The sequence below is a fragment of the Melopsittacus undulatus genome, chromosome 3 (assembly GCF_012275295.1).
Source record: "Melopsittacus undulatus isolate bMelUnd1 chromosome 3, bMelUnd1.mat.Z, whole genome shotgun sequence".
NCBI classification, from domain to species: Eukaryota; Metazoa; Chordata; class Aves; order Psittaciformes; family Psittaculidae; genus Melopsittacus; species Melopsittacus undulatus.
This window is the reverse complement of record NC_047529.1, coordinates 105,471,161-105,492,128: the sequence shown is the minus strand read 5'-3', so window position 1 is coordinate 105,492,128 and position 20,968 is coordinate 105,471,161. Positions and strand designations below refer to the sequence as shown.

Here is a 20,968-nt window from a genome sequence, read left to right as displayed (position 1 = left end):
AAGTTTTATAGGCCCTTCTGGAGTTTCAGCATTGATCAAAACCAACAGATAATTCACACAAGTTTTTGTTACCTTTTTGTTCCATTTTCTTTGGTGACTGGCCAGCTCACCTAACTACTCTGAATTCATACGTAACAGTGGGTACAAATACAAGGTGTAGTTGAAACTACAGAAAATTTGCACACGTAGATGTTGAAATTCAATTAGATACCATGAATCCTGACTTTCCCCAGTCCAGCTGCTCCATAGAGGTGAAACACGTGAGTTCTTTCTCCCAGCTACCAGATTTTACACTGGGTCATAAACTGCAATGTTCCCTCTCCCCCTGACAAGGCCTGAAGGTTTATGATTGCTCAAAGTCTGCTTTAGAATCTTGAGTCACATAACTGAAAACAGGACAAACTTACATCCCTACCTGTATACACTTTGGGCAACAGTGATTCGATGACTGTTTTAACCAGAAATGCGGCCTTAGCTCTTAAATTTCTAGCATTCATGGGTTTACTGATTAAATAAGAGGTGAATCAAGACTAACCTAGGGGTTCAAAAGAAAGAACCCAAAATGACTACACAATGCCATTACTCCGTACTTTAAGGCTGTCAATACTGATAAGTTTACACTGTTTCACTTCAAGTGAACAGCATAACGTCACTGTCAATTCTATTTACTGTGCTGCATGCTTAGTACTGCATTGGATTGCAGTAGGATGTTGAAATGAAGAAAAGCTCGCTGGGTTCAGCGCAATGCTCAAGATGTTTTGGAGGTGTTTTAGCAGTACAGACCTCTTCACAGAGCAACTTGGCTCAGTGCAGAAGTGTGTTGTTGCTGTTTTGCTTCTCTGTCTCAGAGGACATCTCTGTCTCCATTTTCAAAATGAGTCCCATTTGTTCAGATGCTGCCTTTGCGAAAGGGTACTATGAGGCAAGCCACAGATGGGACACCCCCTCAAAGAGCAGCACTTCACAGTTTCTATTTTATGATGGCTGAGGCTGTAAGTTAAGAGAAATTGAAATTCTTTTGCTTAGACGAAGCTAGTTAGTCATAACATTTTTAATTGCTGCATATATTCTACAGAGCAACATCTTTTTGAAATTCAGCTTTGACCAATATTACTGCAGTTCTATACTGACATTATTCAAGTATTTCAAGCTAGTTACAATCCACTTGCTCTACAGTTGCCATTAAAGCAATTTTAGAAGGAACCAAGGAGTATAAAAACATTTCTCTGACAACATGATCAGTATGACGCAGTTTGCTTCTGTTCAAAATGTAAGACGTGGATATGTAATACTATGAATTAAAATACTAGAATTAAACTTTAGCTAGCAAATATTCTTGTTTCCTCATGAAGTCAGTTATTCCCATGAAAATACATCCTGCCGGACTGTTCTTTGTGCATTCTTTGGTTTTTGAATTTGCTGCACAAGAACACATTTCCCAGCTAAATCAGTATCAATTAGTCAGAAGCTAACAAACCTAAACCAAGCAAGGGTACAGCTTCAGAAGAGCCTCTAAGCAGGTATATGGAAAAACACAAGTCCTGCCAGAATGTCAAAAGGTATTTCATAACTTAACAGTATTAATGCTGGTATAAAAGTTACAGCAATGAAAAAATGTCTTCATAAGCAGAATTAAAATATAGACTGCTATAAATAAAATAATTTCTAATTTAGAAAAAAGATCAAAGAAATAATTTTACATATAATGGGAAGCACACAGTAACTAAAAATAGAATCGGGATGGGAATTGCTGTATTCAATACTCTTACAGGATTTCAAAGTTGACTAGTTGGTTTAAGATTTGAATTTATTTCAGTGGCATGAATTCTGTTCCACATAGTATGTAATTTATTTTATTTTATTTTTACATAAAGGAAGAAGCCTACTAGGAAAAGGACAAAAAATCTATTTTCCTCAAGACTTCTAGCCTCATGCAGATACTTTGTTATATGAAATGAAACACCTAGCTGCCCTGGTTCTGAATAAAAGAAATCACTAAGATAACAAAGTGTGGGCTTAGGTTTATCCATATTCACACTAGTACGTTTTTAATGACATCTTGTATTATATATCCTGTTGAACAGGCGTTTTTCAGAAAACTGAAGCGTATGTTCGTATACAAGCAGTATATAGTCCAGGTATGAGCCACCATGAGTAGATCACAGGGAGTAGTTAGTCCCAACCTTTTGAAAGAAAGCAGCTATTCCAAGGCATATTCTAGTTGAACTCAAAGTCACAAGGTCAAATTGGGTATTTTCTTGCTGATGAGTGGCTCTGTGGTGGGCTTCTTAGTTTATATGGGGATTTTGACTTAAAGGCATGTTTAATCTCAGTTAAAATGCATTTGCATGCTTAGTGCAAGAACTGGACAAGGCTGAAGAAGATTAAGTTATCTTAGGTGATGCCCATCCACACAAATTGTGTCAAGCATAGGATGAAGGGAAACTGGCTGGTTTATTTTATAGTCAGGATGGCAACAGCCTCCCTGCAAACACGAGAGCAGGGGAAAAGAGAAATCAGCAGAGTGAGAACTGAAAGAATAGTTGAAAACTTGGAACCTACCTGCAGGTACCTGCTAACTAAATGGGTTGCTCTGAGAAAAGATTAACAATTTTAAGTGGTTGTATTCCCTGGAAAACCCCTCTCCCAAACGCCTGCCCACTACTGAAACTACAGCACACAAGGCTGTCTTCTTCATGAGGAGATCCATATTACTCTGAGAGTTTGTATTTTGCAGTTTTTATCAGCTTCTGACAAGTTTCAGCAGTTATACACCTGGAAACTGATGTTTTCAGACCTTTTTCAGAAGTAATTCAGGTGTAGGCATCTTGCAAATTAGGCAGATGTAACAAGTATTCCAATATACTGTGATGTAACTAAGTCAAGCAGCTTCGTTAAAGCTATTTGGTATGACAGATACTTCCAACCAAGGAAGAAAGAAATTGTTTGAAAGACTGAAAACTGAAATAATGGAATAGCACTGCATACAGACCGTAAACAAGCCCCATTACACCTTGTGTAGTTGATGGCCCATGTGGTCCATGGGGATGTGTAAGGGGCTCTTCAAAGAAGAAAGAGCAGGACCCTTTTTTCAATACAGATGTTCAAAACAGCAGAGGGGGAGTGGGATGGAAATGGAGCAAATGAACTGTTCTCTGGAGTCTTGGCGTATATTCGGGATTGTACTTGGTCCAGTGTAAATGTGCATTTATACAAATTAATAAGATGCCAATGTTCCTTCGTCCAATTTTTTCTCATAAGCAGAATTAAAATATAGATCACTATAAATGTATGAGAGAAACAATCTAGAAAATCTCCGATAAATGGATAACACTTGAATAAAAGCATTAACAGTAATCCAGTTATTTCAGTACATTGTTTTTATATTCAGACTTTGCATTCTGTAAAGCACTACCTTGGGATAAATCCCCAGCCCTTGCCTTTCCCTTTGAAGAAGCACATTGGTCATTAACATCACTTATGTCAATAACTATGTATTCAAGAAATATAGATACCTTTAAACAATAGCCACTACACCCTTCAGTAACATCCAGGATACCTCTATATGCAAAAGAATAGATGTATTAAAGCAATAAGACCATACTTCTTTCCTACAAAGCCAAGTTTGTTAATTTTATAGAAATACAGACAGATAGAGCTTAGTTCTGCTTTTGTGATGAGGCAAGCTGCAGGATTATACAAGAATATAATTCAGGTTTCATGCACACCTCTACTTTCTTGAGCAGGAGGGTACTGCTCTCTCAGAAGGTGTAAGTGCTCCCTGACTTCCTGCCCCATAACCCACCCCACACCTATAGGGCTGCTCTTCATTCTTAACAAAGTGCTACCATTCAGAAAGGCTCCTGCACAAGCACCTCCTTGTTGTAAAAGGGTTGTAGCATTAATAGCTTCACTCACAACAGAGGACAGCCAGCACCATGCTCAATTCGTAGAACTTATATACATGGAAAAGGCACAATGCTTGAAAACTTGAATCCTGCTTTTCCAGTTTAATTTTTCAGGGCAAGCTGCAGCAAGTACAAAGATCTTCCATTGCTAGCACTTCTACTTGCTGTCAGGCTGACATCTACATTGAAGATGTACTATTTTAAGTCACTACACTCAAACTAAAAAAAACCTTCAGTTAACCAAGGCTTTTTCTTGCTCTGAATGATGTGCTGGAATGCTTTTCTAGTTTCTAAATCATTACTGAGAATGGATGTTGTAAAAAAGCATAACTTTCAGTAGGTAATGTACTGAAATTGTTTCCCATCTTCTGTTGTTAAGAAAAGAAAGAACCTAAGTTTGAGGCTTTAGATCTGTTTAAATAATAAAAAGAAGCATGCCGACCCTTAAAAAGGGAAAATCTGAACTGCCATTTGCTAATCAAGCCTATTAAGAAGAAAAAAAGCCCCTACTGCTCCATTAGCAGAGTGCAGAAGAGCAACAGAAGGCTATTTCAGAAACCTCCCTAAGTTGAGCCAGTACAAGAAGATGTAGCAGACATGCAGAAAATAGAACAGCTATTTTGATAATAAACTCTAGTTACGATGAAACCCAAATACTTATATTTGGGAACAAATTTAATCATGACAGTGGAAAAGCTAAGTCAGTACAATATGTTACTATTAAGACAGCAAGTTCATAAAAAAGCCAGCTCTGTCTTCTAAACAGGTGCTAACCCAGTAAGATGGGAACCACATACTGAATAATTGAAAACAAAAGGCAGTGCCTTTAATTCAACATTGTTTATCTATTTAAGAAGGTAGAGGTTCTGAAGCAAGAAGTAACTTCAGACTAACTGCAGGCACAAGGATGTGGAATTAAAAATTTCACAAGGTCAGCTTACTTCTGAAATCATCTCCTAATATTTAATGGTTTAAATTAGAGCAACTATGTCTGTGAAGTACCCTGTCCATATGTGCTGGTTTTGGCTGGGATAGTTAGCTTGCTTCACAGTAGCTGGCACAGTGCTGTGTTTTGGATTTGTGCTGAAAACAGTGTTGATAACACAGGCATGTTTTAGTTGCTGCTGAGCAGTGCTTACACAGAATCAAGGCTGATTCTGCCTCTCACCCCACCTCACCAGCGAGTAAGCTGGAGGTGAACAAGGAGCTGGAAGGGACACCGCTGGGACAGCTGACCCCAGCCGACCCACAGGATATCCCAGACCATATGGCATCATTCTCAGTATATAAAGCTGGGGGAAGAAAAAGGAAGGGAGGACATTTAGAGTGATGGTGTTTGGCTTCTCAAGTAACCATAAAGCGTGATACAGCCCTGCTTTCCTGGAGTTGGCCCAATATCTGCCTGCCGGTATGAAATAATGAATGAATTCCTTGTTTTACTTTGTTTCACGTACTAAACTGTCTTTATCTCAACCCATGAGTTCCCACTTTTACTCTTCTGATTCTCTTCCCCCATCCTGCTGGAGGGAGGGAGTGAGTGGCTGCGTGGCACTTAATTGTCATCTGGAGCTAAACCAGGACATAATCCTATATGCCATAAAGTACACTGGAGAATGGCTAAGAACAAACCGAAGATTTGCTCTGCTTTCATATGACTAACTACAGACCCAGCTTGTATAATACTCTCAGCAACCTAAATATGTGCTTAAATATTTCTGTTTAGAAAACAGAATGGTACACGAGAAGCTACGATGCCCCACATCATTTTACTTAATTAGGTCAGTAGCAATTGCTTTTGCTATCCTTTATACTACAGTGAAAGGAAAGGGGATGGTTTTGTGAATAACCCTGTGCCTAAGATAATGTCATATTTGTCTTGTTTGATTTATAATAATCAATAGTGATTGAAGACCTGAAACCAAAATAAATCTAACCATGCTGATGAACCACCCTCCCACCCTTACTTGCTTTAAAAAACAACAGTTACTTGAGTGACTGTGCAAGAACTATGCTCAAGCTTACTTAAAAGCTTTCAGGGAATCAATATTCACTTAAAATTCTCAGAAAACTGCAAAGCTGAAGGCATTTGGAGCTTCAAAACAAAACCTACTTTTTTTTCTACAATCAATTTCAATCAAGATGCTACAAAGGAAAACTTCACACTTTCCAGTGTAAACAGAAGATGGGATAAGTATTTTTAGAAGTTACTGAAGAATGGAATTGTGGTTAAATCACTAAATTTAACTTAGTTCTGCTATAAGCTGCTTCTAACTGTACCTAAAAATGTTTCTCTTGCTATCAGCTTCCCACTCAACAACCAAGTAATAGCAGCAATACACTATCACAAAAGTATTTTGTGTAGTGTGACAGCATCTTTTGTAGGCTATGAAAGTTTCATTTATACCTGGAATGATTTCTTAGTGAATATTACTGTGTGACATACAACTTACTTGTCATTACAGCAATTATCCCAGAAGTTAAGCTTTTCATGCTTAGTTTTCCAGAACATTTTAACATTTTTACCCTCTCACTGTTCAACAATGAGACAAACTCACACAGCTCTCCTAGTGTAAATACTAAGCTAGGTAGGAAACAAGCTATGTGAGCAGCACATGATTTCCCCAATATGCTCTGTCATGTACTGCTTCTGTGGGTCCCTCTTCACTAGCTCAAATACTAGCAACCCAAAGCACATGGAAAACCCCAGGGTTTTGCTAAAACACTTATCACAATGGTTACGAAGGACTTCTGAATGTCTATCAACAGGCACAAACAAGCAAGAATGTTCAGATTATGTTAAGTCACTCTGGCAATTCTATACACAACTACTATATTACACAAAAATCAAAGAAAAACTCTTTTACAGCATTATGTCTGATTTATTAGGTAGACAAACTACTTGTGTACCTAATTAGATACAGATTTTACTGTCAGCAAAGAATAAAGCTGGAGGAGTAAGGAAGAACAAAGAAGCAATGCTTAGATAGGAAACACACAGAGTAACTGCCCTTAGACAACTTGCCCATGCACCTTGTAACAAAGACTGTCTCCCTAGGGGTCATATGTACACATAGATGTTTGTTTAAGCAAGATAAATGGACTAAATAGTTTTGTTAAATACACAAAAGATCACAGTTCAATTGTTCATAGAATTTCAGATGTTACAGTATATTCTTACCTTTTGCAGACTAGTAGGATTTAGCTGGGTTTTATCTATTATTTTCACAGCAACCTTGGGGAAAAAACAAAATAAAACAAGTCATTATTAAACTCAGAAAAATGTTTGCACTAAAAATATATTGCGCCTTTGCAAGCAAAACCATAGATATACCTGTAAAACATTTATATATGTCTGCTTTTATGCATTACGTCAAGCAAAATCACCTCACCTATGAGGATTTATCAGCAGGAGCTCAGAACTTTGCCACAAGATGGTAATACCAAGGAATCAGTGTCATACTTCTGTCAGTGTTTGGACAGAACAATGTTATCTTGTCCACTGCAAAACCAGGTCCTCCAAACATAAGATCTATCTATCAATATATTTCAATAACAAAGATTGATCTATCTATCAATAGATATATCAATATGAATGCAACCTATCTATCAACAGATTTCTCTTTGGTTTTGGTTTGGGGTTGAACAGACACCCTCCCAACCCCAAAATACTCCTTGACGCAAAAGCTTTTTGATCTCTTCACCAAGAAGTTACATTTTACAAAGAGGGGTGAAAGGTTAGAGGGGGAAGACCTGGACACCTCAGGTAAATTTTTCTATATCCTGAAACAGCCTCTCTGTGTCTTCCTTTATGATGGCAAAAAAAAAACCCCAAACCTTTTTCTATTTGGAAGAGAAAAGTAAAAGAACAGCAGAAATACCTATAAGGATGGCCAAAGAGAATATAAAACACACATTTAACCTTTTTTTCTTGAAAGCCTTACCTCTCTTCCAGTAAGCACATGCCTGGCCAGTTTCACTTTGGCAAAATTTCCTTTTCCTATTGTTTTCAGTAAGCGATAATTTCCAATGTGAGGATGCTCTTCATTGGTAGATGTAATGGAGTTTCTACACCTGGGGATGTTTTGTCTGCTACTTGACTTGATAGGCTGGACGTGTGGTTCAGTGTATCCATCCACAGATGTATGCTGAAAGGCAGATAAAATAGTCTGGAATTTAGCTACCTGGATTTTAGACGCAGCAAAATAGACTAAAAGCATAGAAAGGTGTAGAGGGGAGTAATTTATTTATTTTTACAATATATATATATATGATAACTTTGGATGCAGCCTAAGCAGAACGTGCCGTCTTTGAACAATATCTCAGGAAAAGCCTGCAGACGGATTTTCAGCCGCCCCCAAAATAAAACTAGAGACACCTAGGTAGTAATAAACAAAACATTACAGACTTTAATATGAAACTGTGCCAAACTACACACTACACTACTATATTACAAACTTGACTAATCCTAACCAAATTTAGTCTTTTCAAAACAAACTATAAATATTTGTACTTTGGCATATTTGGAAATAAGATTCCACCCAATTATTTTATTCTTAACTTTCTTCAAATAACATTATGAGAAAAGTATTTATTCAAGTAAGCATTGCTCCTGTCTGCATCTTTTTGTAAGGCAGAGAAGTTCTCGTTCAGATAATGAATACTCTACACCTTCAGTTAAAAATAATAATCCATTCTTTAAAAGCTCCATGATATCTCATAAATATAATTTTAAAACTTAAAAAGTCTGAAGAACTAAAAGGATGTTATTTTTAATGCATACCATCACATCATCCCACATTTAAGTGTTAGTCACTGATATCTGCAGAGCTTCCGTACCCTTAAACTTCCAAGTATATAAGGGGCAACATACAGATGGGGCTTGGAAGTGTTTCAAGGAGAAACCAAAGTAACAGAAAATATCAAAGGGTTGTTAAGTGTTCCAGTATTTCAAACTGCTTTCTAACTTACTGGGTATAAATGTAACAGGTAAAATTCAGCCTCCACTCTTTAAGGTAAGGATTTTAAGGCAGGCAAATACTGTAGGTAGAAACAATGTCTTTGCAGACCAGCTTTTAGGTTTCAACAACAGGCCTTTAGGCTTCAACAACAGAAAGGCATGCTTACTCCTAGTTCACCCAGCTCCTGCTAAGCATAAAGAAGCAAGAAATCTCAAACGATACCTCAATATTTTCCCATTATTCACTGCTTCAGTCAGAAAGTGGGAATCTGTATCTTTGTACCTATACCTTTAGAGCTCTGAGACTTTCTCTACAGACCAAAGGTTTCTAGATCTCTGACATCAAGCTGAAAGCAGAATCAGAAGGCAGTGGGAAGCTTTACTTGGTTTCTCCCAGTATCAAATCTAATGTGGGTCTATGCTGATTTCACCCATCATTCCTTATGTAAATAATTGTTTTCTTCTACAAGCAAAATGTAAAGAGTGCTTCTAGCTCCAGTGTGTTTTTATTATACACTAAAGACAATCCCCTCCTGTAAACACCATGGCTCACAGATAATTCCACTTGGCTCAGGGGGACTATTTCAGGACATAAGCACTAGCAGAACTGGGAAAACTAGCAAACAGCTGCCACAGAACCGGAAAAAACAAGGAGTATACCACAACTAGAATGTTCTTCCCAAATGTAGCACAGCTCTGCTTACATCACCTAAAGCATTATTAATTATTCACTACAGCCAGGAGAATGGTCCTAAAGATAATTCTCTGTTTGTCTTTTCATTACCAGTCTCTGCAAAATACTACTTTACCCCACTGCTAAACTGTTTTGCAAGCTATCCCAGAACCGAGCAAACCAGGCATGTTTAGATTCTGTGTATCAGACAAATTTATTCAACCATGAAGTAACACACTAGCAGTAACATTTATCCTTTAGAAGCACATAATTAAAATACTTTTTCTGGTCTTGCAAAGAGAGGATCAGAAGGACAGAGCCAGGAAAGAGGCTTTGAAATATTACTTCAACATTAGTCATACATGTGATAAACCACAGCCCCAAAAAAATCTTGCCTAAGAAATTTATGTGAGATTTAGATTAAACATTAAGAAGTTCTTTACTATGAAGGTGCTGAGGCACTGGCACAGGCTGGCCAGAGAAGCTGTGGCTGCCTCATCCCTGGCAGTGTTCAAGGTCAGGGTGGATGGGGCTTGGAGCAACCTGCTCTAGTGGAAGGTGTCCCTGCCCATGGCAGGGAGCTGGAACTAGATGAGCTTTAACCCTAAACCTAACCCAACCCAAACCAGTCTGTGATCCTACAACACCCATCAGATCAATAATGAATATTACAGTTGTACCTAGAACCCTGTCCAGAGCTACAGTACTATGCTACACAAGCAAATTTTGGAAGTCTTTGAGCCTGTTTATGCACACAATTAGGTTTTCACTACTTGAACTACAATGCCTACAAGAAGCATTAGAAACCCCAATATCAATTGCCAATTTCATATGCTTCACAGGATTAGCCTACTTCCAGCTCAAAGAGATCTTTTAGATAAACAGTTGGATAGCCAAGCAAAACCAATGTCACAGGCAAAGTGTACGGTGGCTTCACAGGAAAGATAATTTTAATGTAGATTTAACAAGGAAAGTAGCTATAGCTGTTGTTATTGAAAGCATAAATGACAATGTAATGCAGAAACAAATCTGAAGTGTGTGTTTGTGGGGAGAGTAACAAAGTTCATGGTCATAATGACTTTGGCCTTCCTGTGACAGAAAAGCTAAGCCCCTCTGGACAGCCTCTTAATTATTCTCTCTTAGGTTATCTTCCGAGTCAACCATTCTCCCCAGCTGTGCCCAAGGATGACAGAAAACATGCATAAAAAAGGTCAAGTTTCTTAGTTTATATACATATATATGCTCAAATTCAGAAGTTTGTGAGCCATAACTGCATGAAATTCAAATTATTCTTCTTAAGTCTTGCAATCGGCCTTCTTTTGCACATCAACAGCTTGCTATTGTTGGAAAGTACAGAGGAATCTGAACTAGAAACTCAGCAACTTCTAGAAATAAGCATTCAACAACATCGAAACATATCAAGGTTAAGATGTTGGAAAACAACAACAACAAAGGTCAGTCATATAATGGTATCTCAGACGATTTCCAAACAATGCTAAAGCTGAATTCCACAGAAGCACGTAATATCCACATTGTCTAAAAAGACAGGCTACATAGTTTAAAGATCTTTCTGGTCCATTACAATAGGTTCATTCATTATGCATCAGCTACTATGTGGCTATTTGATTACGCCATTGCAGAAGAACAATCTCTAAAATCTGAGAAGTTTTACAGGGTGCTGGAAAAAAGCAGGCTGTAAAAACCACTGCACTCCCTGGAGCTTACTGTCATCTCAAACAATTCCAGCTAACCACATGGGATTTTAGTTAGGGATACTGGTATTTCTCTATCTTTTTTTAGGGGAAAACACTATCTTACTATTACATCATATACATCATTGCTGTATGTTCAGTTTATGTCAGTGTTAAATAAAATATCTGGAAATCAGTACAAAAATTTATATGTTTCTTAATGTAAAATGTAATTTTAAACAATAAAGGTGCAGCAGTAACAAATGTTTAGAGTTGAAAGGGTGTATTAGAACAGCTAATTAGTATTCTGCATATTAATCAGGTATTTAAAAAATAAAAAACAATACAACAGGAAAAATCCACACAAAACAGAATCCACCACCTTTTCTGACACCTCAGAAATGTAACTTTAGCATTCAACTTAAGATTGCTACTGAGAAGAGCTCGATTAACACTTATTACGCCTAACTAGGTTTGTTTCTGACACATTCCATTAGAGTTATAACAAAGCCAAAGGTACTAAAATTGCAAGAGTTAACTTGATCCACTGCTTCCTCAAGGTTCAAAGCTATCATTTTCCATGTTTACCCAAGGCAGCTTTGCAAAAGCAAGATGACCCGATGCCCAGACACATTACTCCTGAGGAAGCACCAAAGAACTAACCCCACCAAGCAGATACAAAGTATGTACTCCATTACTCTGCTTATTCAGCATCCTTCAGCCACTCAGCTTGCCACTGGAGTAGTTTCCTCACAGATTATACACTATAATTAAGCTTACATCACCAAATATATAAACTGCTCTTACAGCTTATTCTTATAATGCCCCCCAAACTATTCTGGCCACCAAACCACAGTCCTTCTCAATCAAATAAAATTGACAGCCTCTATAGTCTTTCTGAGTAATAGATAACTTCCACACATTGATCTGCCTGCAAATACACCACACTTGATTAAACAAACATCTTCGTCCTGAATTTTCCCCTTCTTGAATTACTGCAAGGCAAATTCCTTGATATAGTCAGTCCATGGAAGCAAAGTATGCACACACAGTGCTAGAAAAGGCACATCACCACACTTCCTCTACTATCTCCTGTTCTGAACTTAAATTTCTTCCAGGCGATTTTTATATTCTTAACTCCCAACATTTTCAAGCATGTGCAATACACATTAGCATTTGTAACAGCTGTCAGATTCTGCAAGGTAATCAAAATAGCTATGCCAGACAGAGGGAGTCTGATAGCTTTAGAAGACTGTCTTTCTAAACAGCTCTCATCTGCAATGGCTTTGATTCAGAATTCAGGGGAAGGAAAGAGAAGTCCTGGATGTTTTCATGTTTAAACTGCTTGTTCTCTGCAACTGCTTGCTCTCTTGCTTCTAGTAAGCCACCACAAGCAAGTCTTTTGCTAAGGTAACAATCAAACTAAAAGTAAACTAGAAGAAAGATCTTGGTAAATCTCAGTGTAGAAACAAAAAGAAACATTTGTATCAGCTTATTCTATATCATACAACAAGAGCACCCAGAAGTCCAGATTTACAGGGTATGAAGCCTGACGCAACCCTGAACTGCACAAGATGATAGTACCTGATCTATCAGCCTGTGCAGAAGGAGATTCACCCCTATTCCAGGTAAACCTCCCATCTGCACAAAACCACAGCTCATTCTGGCCACATGTACCTGTTGCATCATACTAAAATTACTAAAGCACCTCTGATCTCAATCAGAACATTAATAGAGCATTATCTACTCTGATTTTTTGTATCTCAGACATATGAAAAAGTGCTGGGGGGAGGACACAATTAAGACTTAATGTATACACCCCGATTCTTTTAATTGGTGATAAGAAATTATGAAATGCATACTAGATTGGGAATGCATGAGAGAAACTTTGTCATTCAGAAAAATAAATCCCAAACCCAAAGCAATCAACCTATACTCCACTGCAACAGGATTATACGCAGGATTCTGCTCAGAAAAAAACAAGAAACACACACACAGTGAAGGGGATAAAAAAAGTATATATAGATTTTTAAATCAGATACCAAGGTCAATAAATGGCAGAGACGGAAGAGAATCGGACAAATCTAGGACATCTGTCTGGAACTTGTAGCCACAGTTTGAGCCTGCTCACAGAGGCTTTCCAGAAGTACCAAAAAAAAGAAAAAAAAAAGAGAGAGAAAAATCAAACACATACATGTGCATCTTTCAGTTTGTATCAGATTTACATAGTATGTAGGAATTCCAGCCATGGACTTTTAAAAGAGCTTGAACCTGTCAGCAATAAGAAACAATGATTTTGAATACAGCTGGCCTCAGTCAAGCATATGGGAACATTTCATTAACTGATTCTATAACTCTGAAAGCCATTATATAAAACTTAAAAAATCCAAACCATAAGCATGGAGTTTAATAGATATTATCAAGTGAGACACTAAACGCAGTAACTTCCCCTTGCTCTTTTTTTTTTCTGTTCCTTTCTCTTCTTCCCAACTATAATATTCTGTATTTCAAAAAACCAACTTCAAAGCTAATAGGGAACCATTTCTATTGCAAGGTGAAATACAATCCCTTAATGTCAATTTATAACAAAGATGCCTTTTAAAAGCATACATATGTTGGTAACAGTTAAAGTTATGCTGAGCATTGAATAAATTTTATCTTAAGCTTGTTACTATGGTTCCTGAGCCCCTTACAAGTTTTGGTGGGTTTTGTTTTGTTTGGGGTTTTTTGTTTGTTTGCTTTTAAGTGCTCAACAGAGCTTTGTGAGACATAGCAGAAATAAGTTTGCCAACTTTGAGACAGAATTGTTTTTCTAATCACAAACTACACAGGATGTGATGTTTACAGCTCCATACTTGCAGCAATCTAGGATAGAAAACAGAGCCCATGACCAGTGCTGTGCCACACACAGCTGAGTTTCAAAAGTTCATACACAAGGTTCTTCAGAATACTTGTAATCTTCATATGGTGCCACTAACTTGTCATAAATCCTGCCCATGTTATAGTAAGCTTGCTCCCAGTTTCTTTACTTTTTTAACACAGCAGTAACGTCATATGGAAGGGTGGAGTTGGTTGTTACATGGAGTCACAGACTCTTTTTATTTAAAGGATTAAAATATAATAATTGCACTGGTCCTCCCCTGAGAAGTCAGCCAAAACACTTCAGAACAACAAATACCTTCACAGCGTTAAATCAGGTCTTGTAACCTGCACTCAGTCAACATGCTTCCTCCTCTCCGCAGGCCTGAAGCCCTGGGCCCGGCTGGGCATGCAGGTGCAGCAGAACAGGACCTTCCTGCCTTTGTACCGCTTCACTGAGAACTGGCACAGTTATTCCAACCTGGCACTTTCCTTCCTGACTCATCCCAAACACACAAACATTTTCCAGGGCTAATTCAGGACAGTCAGCCCATATCACCTCCATTAATTGCTATGGCAAAACTGAGCCCTCCCCAGCGCCCCAGTGAGAACTAAAGACAAGCCAGCTAAAAGCTACTGCTGTAAACCACAGGTAGAACTCACAGAAGTTGGGGAGAGTTTTTTCCTAAACTCCTCTTATGTTTACTCATTTTTATTTGTAATTTGGTGTAGTACTAGAAGCTACAGTCAGCCCCATCAAGCAGAAGAGTACCCATTTTCTATCTTGTTGAAACGGTTAAAAGTCCCTCACCCATGAAATCTTAACACAACTCATGTTTTTGAAGAAAAGCACTTATGGGGAGGAAAAGAAAGAGAAAGGCAATTCCTGCTGCAGTCTTCTGGACACATTTAAACAGAGACCCTTTATGCATAGGGAGTTCTTTCTACATTTCTTGCACTTTCCTCAGGATGTGATCAGTTTAAACCTGCACCCAGAGATGCAGGCAGCTACCGGGCACTCACAGTTGGCTCAAAACCCCTCAGTAAAACAAAAAGACAATGAAATGCTGATGTTGATCGTTAACAGAACCAACCAAACAAGAACAGGAACACACCCAGAGAGTGAAACTTCTGGCAAAGGAAACTGGCAGGAGGTTTTATTGCACTTATAACTGATGCAGCCAGGTCATTTTTCAACTGGCCCGATGAAAGGCAGAAGAGAGACATGAAACAACCTAAGATTCAGGGTCACATCAAGCACATGGAGCTTCTCAAACATCTGTAGTAGTACAAGAAGTGGAAACTGGTTTAATATCAAACTTCAAAACTGAGGGAAAAGGGCTGTTTATGCAGCCTGGAGACTACAATTTGGAAACCTGAAGCTTGCCTCCAGATGAGAACAGCAGCAAGAGGCAAGGTTTATTTCAGAAGAGTGACCAGATTAGAGACTTAATTGTCTCTGACACTCAGGATCAAACAACCCATCTTCAGGGCCAGACGAGGGGGTTTCTTCTCCCACAGAAGGAAAGCATACAGCAGCTAATTGCAACCAGGCTCTGAACCCCAACTCATTCTTTCTCTCCAAGTTTATGAAACCTGAATTTCTTCCTTGCCCACAGCATACCTAAAACAACTCTGGAAGTGTCCACATGTAGCATAATGGCTGCTAAAGCTGATGCAACTCTGTTTACATGCCTGCACCCAGTCACAACCACACTATCACTGGGGCAGCAGGACAGAGGGCCAACACAGGAAGCCACATCATGCAAAACCCAGCAACTCTCCTGCCACGGTAACCTCCAGCTCCTCAATTACAGCATCCCAAGCATCAGTGCAGGTGCAAGGAAGGGGAACATCCATCATTGTGAAGAGGGGTCCCACATCAGCTCCATGTTAACACCAGTGGTGAAACTTTAGCTGGGAGATAGTTATTCCCATTCCAAAACAAGGTAGAAAAACAAAACAAAACAACACAAAAAAAAACCCCAGGCAAACAAAACCTCCAAAGCAAACCAACTAAACAACAAAAAGAAGAAATCCCACAAACAAATAAGCAGATTTGCTTATTTGTGTTGTTTCCCTGCACTTGATGTGTGAGACAGAGAAGCATGTAATGTGAGCTTGAAGTGACATGCACAGGCAAAGCACCCTTAACATTTATGCTACACAGAAAATTTAAGTTACTCTTTTAGCAGCATTCCTGAAGCCTTAGCATCCTCATTACTGGATTTATCCAGTGGATCCAATGATGAATCCATCAAGACAGATCACCATCTTACTTGAAGACTATTTTACCTCGAGGTCTTATTAACTTTCTGAAATAAAGCCTGCTTCTAAAAAGTGATGAGATGACCAATTAAAATATCCAACCTGATAGCAATACATACTAATTGATGCACACATGTTCCAGAAAAGAAACTGTAGGGCACCACAGGACTCTGGGATGCTTGAGGATCACGTCAAGTTATATTTCAAATGAAGTTACCCAATATTCAGCAGGATTTTCCAATATCCTTTTGACATGTACCTTTTAGAGATCTTAGCAGTCTAATCTAAGGGATATGGAGATTCATCTAATATTTCCCTTCCTACAATACAATGGGCAACCAGTTAATTTTGAGAATTAGAAGAGGGAAAAACAGCACAGACCTACAGCAGATTCACAAGGCCTATACTATCTCCTGACCTCCCACAGCAGCTGCAGTCCTCAGGGAGTGTCAGGAATCCCTCCTGACCTGGACAGCACCTTCATGGCCTCTTGCACTAAAGCATACTAGCTTACTTTCTTCAACTTTTAAGGCTTAATAATGTTTTCTGACACACATCTGCAGCAAGGCCTTCTGACTTCATTAACAAGTCTTGCCTTAGAAGTGCAGAATGTTCATTGGAGCACATTTACCAAGGAGATGCAGTTTTAATATTGTCATGCTTTAGACCAAGCCACACAGAGCTCGTTCACTCACTCCCTCCCCTTGCTCCCCCAACTCCCGGAGAGTTGAGAAGGAGAATCCAAAGAATGTAGCTCCCATGGGTTGATATAAGAACAGTTTAATAACTAAGGTATAACACAAATCACTACTGCTACTACTACTACAAATAACAATGATAAAGCATATAACAAGTGAAGAGAATACAACACCTCACCAGCCGCCGACCCATAACTCACCCCACCCTGCCCAACTGAGCACTGACCGATACCTCCTCCAACCCCCAGAGTCCCAGCCCTTCCGGGTAACCCTCCGTTACATCCTGGGTATGACGTGCTATGATATGGAATACCTCTTAGGCTAGCCTGGGTCAGGTGTCCTGTCTCTCCTTCCTCCCAGCCTCCCCTGCTTCCCTGGCAGAGCATGAGACTCACAAAGTCCTTGGACAAACCAAACATTTGAGCAGTAACTCAAAACATACTTGCTATCAGCATCGTTCCCAGCCTGAAAGTCAAAACACAGCACTGCACCAGCTACCAAGGAGAAAAAATGACTGCTACTGCTGAACCCAGGACAAATATTTAAGCCAGGATATCAAACACAGCATTCTGCAGACATTACTTTCATAAGCATTGATACAAAGGTTGACTTTGAGTAGTAACATGCATTTTGGCCACCTTCCTAAGAGGAGGAAGCACCTTCGACAGCATAGGACACCTGTAGCAACGACCCTGCACTCAAGCAGAACTCAGTTACAATAGTTTTGTTTATCCAGAACAGTCTGGCAGAGTCTGATTTCATGGTAGGAGCTGCAGGTAAGGTTATAAGGACAGCACTAAACTTAGCTGGTGTTCTGAAAATATCACCCATGTTTTACACACAGAGGAAGATTATGATGATGTATCCAAGCCAGCTGGTGTAGTGGGACACTGTGAATGCAGATAAAAAACGCAAAGCAAAATAAAGACAGTCTTTTGCCGAGTGCTCTCTGCCCTGTTTTCCATGTGTTAATTAATGGATCAAATAAAATGTCCTCAGTTGGGCTGTAGTAACTATTTACCTTTATGTGGATAATGCTACATCACATTTTAACTTAGCAAATGTATTCCCCAGCCTTGCACAGATTTATGCTTAACTTTAAGCTGTGCAAACACTGGATGCCCCTTGGACCAGCTCGTATCTTATGATCAAAGAGTACGCTCTACACAGAGCTCAATCTCCTCGGGGACCCTTGTTTCTAAACTCATGCAACCACCTATTTTAGCCTTTGGGCTTCAATTATTTATGATCACAAACTACCACAATCTAGCACCTTAGAAATATATGCAACTAGGAAGCCAAATTGAAGGAGAAGAAAAAGAAAAAGCAAACAGCAGCAGTACTCACAGATTTTGCATTAATACATCTAATAAAATACAACATATTTCTTTAATCAGAGGCCGAACAAACTGCGTCTGGGGTTCAGGCTAGGAGCCAGCATGGAGAAAAGTACATGAGAAGTTATACCCCGTAAGAGAAGTGGCCATGGGAGGACCCCAACCTGGAGTAGGGTATGTGGCTGTTCCCCTTAACTCAGGGGACGTTAGAGAATTCAAAAAGGGAATGGGGCAATTATTAGAGGACCCTATCGGAGTCTCGGAAAGATTAGATCAGTTTCTGGGACCTAATATTTATACCTGGGATGAGTTAACAGCAATCTTGAATATTCAGGGGACTGGAGCACCTCCCATATGAAGACAGGCTGAGAAAGTTGGCGCTGTTCAGCCTGGAGAAGAGAAGGCTGCGTGGAGACCTCATAGCAGCCTTCCAGTATTTGAAGGGGGCCTACAGGGATGCTGGTGAGGGACTATTCATTAGGGACTGTAGTGATAGGACAAGGGATAAAGGGTTGAAACATAAACAGCAGAGGTTTAGATTGGAACTCAGGAAAAAATTCTTTACTGTTAGGGTGGTGAGGCACTGGAATGGGTTGCCCAGGGAGGTTGTGAATGCTCCATCCCTGGCAGTGTTCAAGGCCAGGCTGGATGAAGCCTTGGGTGATATGGTTTAGTGTGAGGTGTCCCTGCCCATGGCAGGGGGTTTGGACCTAGATGATCTTAAGGTCCTTTCCAATCCTAACTATTCTATGATTGTATGATTCTATGTGCTTTTAAGTGGCAAACTAATATGGTAGATAATGAATAGTGACAATCACACATATACCGCAGATACCTGTCAGTGTACTTAATTCAAACTGTAAACAGAACTCAGATGCAATTATAGATGAGATGTAAAAGCCAAGCACCAGAAAAAGAATGAATGTAAATTAAATAGCCCATGTTACATAAGTCAGCAACAGAAGGGAAAGAAAAAACATCACAGGCTACAAAGAAAATATTAAAAACAACAGACGCTGGATATACCCAGCTCCTTAAAGCAAAAACATAAGAAAATGTGGAAGAAGTAATACACACATACATATATATATACACACACACATACATATTATATATATATATATATATAAACATATACACACACACACACATATATATACATACATATATATATATGTGAAACATAAGGATACAAGCCAAAGAATCTTCCTCTCTTGCACCCTTGACAGTCAGTGGGTGAGGAATCCCAGATCCTCAGCTATGGCCTTTAGACAGTACTGCAAGCTGTCAAAGTCAGGCACTTCTAGACTTCTTTATCTAGATGGTGATCTACATCAAATAACCAGTAGCAGCAACGGTGCCCACTATTGTCAGTGGCAACTCTTGGTTCTGTCGTGAGCTAGACGTCAATACAGCAACAAGCCTTACAGTCTGGAAATCCCCAACTGTGGTGGTTTACCTAATCAGTCACTATCTCATATTAAAACAGGAATTAATTTGCTTTAGCCTAAAGGAAGTGAGAGTCAGGAAATTACAGAAGTCATGGGACACAGTCAGCAGGTGATAGGGACTATCAGTCTCCCTACCAGCAACTGGGAATCCATCCAGAAAAACTTATAGAAAAGTCATCCTTATACAGATTTCAAATGGATATTATTGAATTATTCCAAGTCTTAGGGTGGGTCAGACAGCAATGTTATGTTCTCTCCACCATTAGCCTGTCTCTCCCCCACCTGCAGCCCTAAGAAGCTCCTTGCCTCTTACAAGATGAGGAAAGCCACAGCACTGTAGGGGAGATAATCACATATCCCCTTCTGCAATTGTTGTGATTCCTGAATTATCACAGCCTCACTGAGAACTCCAGCTGTAATTTTCTTCCTTAATTTACCAAACTTACTAGAACCCTTCCAATTCCAGGGTACAAAAGCTATTGCATCTTTTGTTTCTTGTTTCACCAAGGAACTAACAAAGAATCTATCCATTTTCTAACACTTTTACTTCCCTGCTAGTCCAAAAAGGCTTGACACCACTGACTTTGAAAGGAATTCTATTTAAACAAAATATTACATACCACTAGGAAATGGATTTAATGTGTAAAAAATGCGAATTTAATGTGAAAAAGCCTGTGCACAATACCAAAATATAAAGTTTTACAAAAGGTCACAGAAAACCCCCCAACCAACCAACCAACAATGGCAGAAATTATAACAATAATCAAGGTTTTCTCTTGTAGCATTTAGAAAACTTCAAATTTTATTTTGATATGAGCATTATCCTTCTGCAATCATTGGATAAGCAAGAATAGCTTTCTTTAAAATAAAGAAAGACCTTTAAAAATGCAGTTTATCAGCCTGCTTTGCTTTAGAGAGGTTGAGGATTAGATTTCCCTTTGCTTATTTAGGAACACTACTGCTACAGGCATACAACCTCTAATAATAATTATGCCTTCCACTGACTAATTCCAGCATCTATATTACATCGACCCTTATTGCTCATACCAACTTTATGTAGATGAGATTTCTCTGGACTATGCAGTAGATGGAGCAAGAGTTTCATTGTGAAGTGCTTTCATAAATT

At 39.0% G+C, this 20,968-nt stretch overlaps 1 protein-coding gene across 5 annotated transcripts in view; it reads right to left on the bottom strand.

Annotated features, from left to right (window-relative positions):
• The window catches only part of MARK1 (microtubule affinity regulating kinase 1), a 60,064-nt gene that overhangs the window by 28,367 nt on the left and 10,729 nt on the right, over positions 1 to 20,968 (bottom strand). For all 5 annotated transcript variants that reach the window (XR_004549443.1, XR_004549441.1, XR_004549442.1 and 2 more), the window contains exons 2-3: positions 7,850 to 8,053; positions 7,087 to 7,140 (exon numbers count right to left, since the gene is read on the bottom strand). Coding sequence is in view for 2 of the 5 variants with exons in the window: in XM_034060308.1 (XP_033916199.1) it covers positions 7,087 to 7,140; positions 7,850 to 8,053 (258 nt within the window). In the remaining 3 variants the exon portion in view is untranslated. The remainder of the gene's footprint in view (positions 1 to 7,086; positions 7,141 to 7,849; positions 8,054 to 20,968) is intronic.